General features: G+C 43.4%; 1 protein-coding gene across 1 annotated transcript; it reads right to left on the bottom strand.

Moving 5' to 3' along the window:
• Positions 1-1,487: 1,487 nt before the first annotated feature.
• On the bottom strand, positions 1,488-2,447 carry LOC137154925 (olfactory receptor 6N1-like). The gene has a single exon (XM_067550773.1). It carries the CDS (start codon positions 2,445-2,447, stop codon positions 1,488-1,490), a length of 960 nt encoding a protein of 319 aa, XP_067406874.1.
• Between the last annotated feature and the right edge of the window lie 1,006 nt (positions 2,448-3,453).

The raw sequence follows: 3,453 nt of genomic DNA, 5'->3' as shown, positions 1-3,453 counted from the left end.
AACAGCTTCAGTGGCCGAGATGGAAGTGTGCCGTACTAGGAGATCTTTCAGTGAGACTTGGCAGAATTCAATTTTTCGTTTTTAAACATTTTGACTCATAACATCAGTCCTGACTTGTCAGCCTTTTCCTGATGTTTGTCATTGAAACGTTCACAGTTGTGCAAAGTTATTTGTTGTATGTGTTAGTATTTTTCTGATTTTTATCGATTTAAATGTTCACAGCTGTGGGAAATGTTGGGGGGTGAGACAACAGAGTGGGTTAGACAATAATTGTTTAATGAGACCAGCTGTTAGTTTGAAAAAGGTTAAAGCTTTATAACCCTTAAAACACAAACTGACAATATCACATTATTCAAATACACAAGGTAAATATCCTTACATGAAACACTAATAAATTCTCAAGCTGCATTTTTCTTACTTTGCCTCCGTGTACATTTCTATTGTCAGACACAGAAATATATTTGTCCTTTTGGGTGTGTACAATGAAATTGAGGTTACTGTCTCTTTTATCAATAAAAATATGATCCTTCAGTCCTACCTTCCAGCCCGTGGTTAGATCATGTAATTAAAAGGTAGAAAAAACATGTTCAAATCTCTTCTTCTCAGGAAAAGGAGGAAATTAAACTGCGCTTTCCCACACTCCGAATGCCCTGAGCAGTAGACTACAGCCTACAAGATGCTTTCTTCTCTCCTAGCCATTTCATGACCTGTTAGACTTGCTCTGAGACTAGCTACCAGATGAGGTACACCACATGTTGTGACAGACACGTGTAGGACTCACGGATCCTGACAGGTGTGTTGTGGGGTTACTGACCATCATAGCAGCCGAGATGGGCCTGCAGCTTTTGCATCTGTTCTTAGGAGAGGAGCTGGTGCCACTTTGTGCTGGTGGCTGCTGGTCTGTGGCCAGCTTGTGTCTGGTGATGAGCTTGGTGAGGTTGGGTGGTTGTCTGAAGAACAGAAAAAGAGGGTTGGGAAAGCTCTCCTTCAGCTTGTAGTCCTCAGTGAGTACGGGTGGTAACTGTTTAATGATACCTCAATCCACAAATCTGCCAGACAGCAAAAGTCCTGCATTCAATAAAGACACCGGAAGATCCACAGCCCTGCCTCTGCCCAGCTGGGGGGGCTCAAGCCTTGCTGCCTCTAATGCTGCCCCCATCACCCTGATCCCCTGCCTGGGCATTACTTGAAAGACCACATTCCCTTGCACCCCCAAGATGCATGAGCAGTGGGTGAGGGGATCTCAGGGGAGGTGGCTAAACAGGAGTGCATCCTGGGTGGAACGGGACTGGAGTGTGGGCAGGGCCTCAGGAGGAGGGGTATAGCAGGGATAGGGGCCACAGTACAATCACCAGTCTCACTGTGAGTACTAGAACAGCTGTACTATTTCAGGACTGCCCACACGCGCTGTGGTTTGCCTCATTGCACCACGGGATGAGCTCCCATTCTACACATTTTATTGCAACTTACAGTAAATGTCCACAAAATCATTTGCAAATGCTCATGGAAGTCAAAGTCTTACTTAGAGATTTTCTCAGGGCCTCCTTGACCTCCTTGTTTCTTAGGCTGTAGATGAGAGGATTAGCCATGGGTGTCAGCACGGTGTAGAAGATGGAGAACACTTTGTTCAGGTCGTGCAGCGCAGCTGTGTCCTGGAGCACATAGACAATGATCAGGGTCCTTTGGAAAACTGTCACCACGATGAGGTGAGAGGAGCAGGTAGAAAAGGCCTTTCGCCTCCCGGTGCTGGAAGGGATTCTCAGGATCGTGCAGATGATATACATGTAAGATGTGAGGGTTAAGAGAAAAGGGAGAGGAATAAATATGCAGGAGAGGAGGAAAACCACAAGAACCATCTGGCTGGTGTCACTGCAGGACAATTTTATCAACGGAGTATAATCACAAAAGAAATGGTCAATTTCATTGGGCCCACAGTAAATCTGTTGTGACACCCAACATGCTGCTATGTTGCCAGCTGCAAAGCCACTGAGCCAAGATCCAATGGCTAGCTGGAGGGAAAAGCCACTATTCATATGGGCTGCGTAATGCAGTGGTTTGCATATGGCTAAATACCGATCATAAGACATCACTGATAATAGACAACACTCTGTAGATAACAGGGAAGCAAAGATATCATATTGTATGAGGCAACCAGCAAATGAAATGCTTTTGTCCCCACTCAGGAGACTGGCCAGCATCTGGGGCAGGATGGCAGAGGTGTAGCAGGCCTCCAAACAGGACAGATTCCCCAGGAAAAAGTACATGGGAGTGTGAAGGTGCTGATCAGCCACAACTAGCACCACGATGGCCGTATTCCCAGCCATGGTCACAACGTATATCACTAGAAACAGCAGGAAGAGAAGGATTTGCAGTTCATGGAAATTCCCAAAGCCCAGGAGGATGAATCCCATGATGGACGTTTGATTTCCCCGTTCTGGGTCTGCCATGGGTTCTATTGAGAAAAATATTTCTTTAAAAAAAATTAATAATAACAACCTGTGAAATATGATATAAAACAGATTCATTTTATTTTATCTGGTCTCACCTTATTTTTGTTGTTTAGTTCTGGTTTTGTAGGCTATATAATAGGTGTCACAGAAATTTGATGGGGCAATGATAATCAATGGCACACAGTAATAAGTGGGCAGAAAATATATAGGAATGACCAAGCAGGTGGCACAGAAGAGGATGTAGCACCATATGTGAATGAATCAAATGGAGTACACATCTTAAATGAATCAAACTGCACCATAGACTCTCTTTGGAGATAGAGTTCATACAAGATTTCATGCTTAAATAATAAGATATATGGGAAGGAATATACTACCAACCAGCTGACCAGGATTGTGATGGTGACTGTGAAAGGTTCAGGGAGATTAGAGAGGCTAAAAAACCAGAAAACCCAATAAAAATGGGGGATTTCAACCATCCCCATTTTGACTGGGTATATGGCACTTCAGGTATTGTGCTGTATGTCAGATACGGGAGGTAATTGTTCTACTCAGCTCAACACTGGTGAGGCCTCAGCTGCAGGCTTGCATTCAGTTTTGGGAATCAAACGATAAGAAATATATGGAAAAATTGAAGAGATAGTTCAGCAGAGAGCAACAAAAGTGAGAAAAGGTTTAGAAAACCTGCCCTGTGAGGAAAGGTGAAAAGAATTGGGCATGTTTAAACTACAGAAGAGAAAATTGATGGGGGACCTGATAACAGTCTTCAAACATGTAAAAGGTTGTTATAAAGGGGACAGTGATCAATTATTCTCCATGTCCACTGAGGGTTGCAAAGAAGGAATCATCTTAATCTGCAACAAAAGAGATTTAGGTATAATAAGAAAAACTTTCTAACTCTAATGAATTCCAGTTCAGCACAGGGACAGGTTACCAAGTCAGGTTGTGTAATTCCCCTTAACTGAATGTTTTTAAGAGAGCTTAGATAAAACACATGCCAGCG

Source organism: Emydura macquarii, unplaced genomic scaffold (genome assembly GCF_026122565.2).
Source record: "Emydura macquarii macquarii isolate MOO-44397 ecotype Brisbane River unplaced genomic scaffold, CSIRO-AGI_Emac_v2 contig_1320, whole genome shotgun sequence".
Taxonomy (NCBI): Eukaryota; Metazoa; Chordata; order Testudines; family Chelidae; genus Emydura; species Emydura macquarii.
This window is presented reverse-complemented; position numbering and strand designations above follow the sequence as displayed.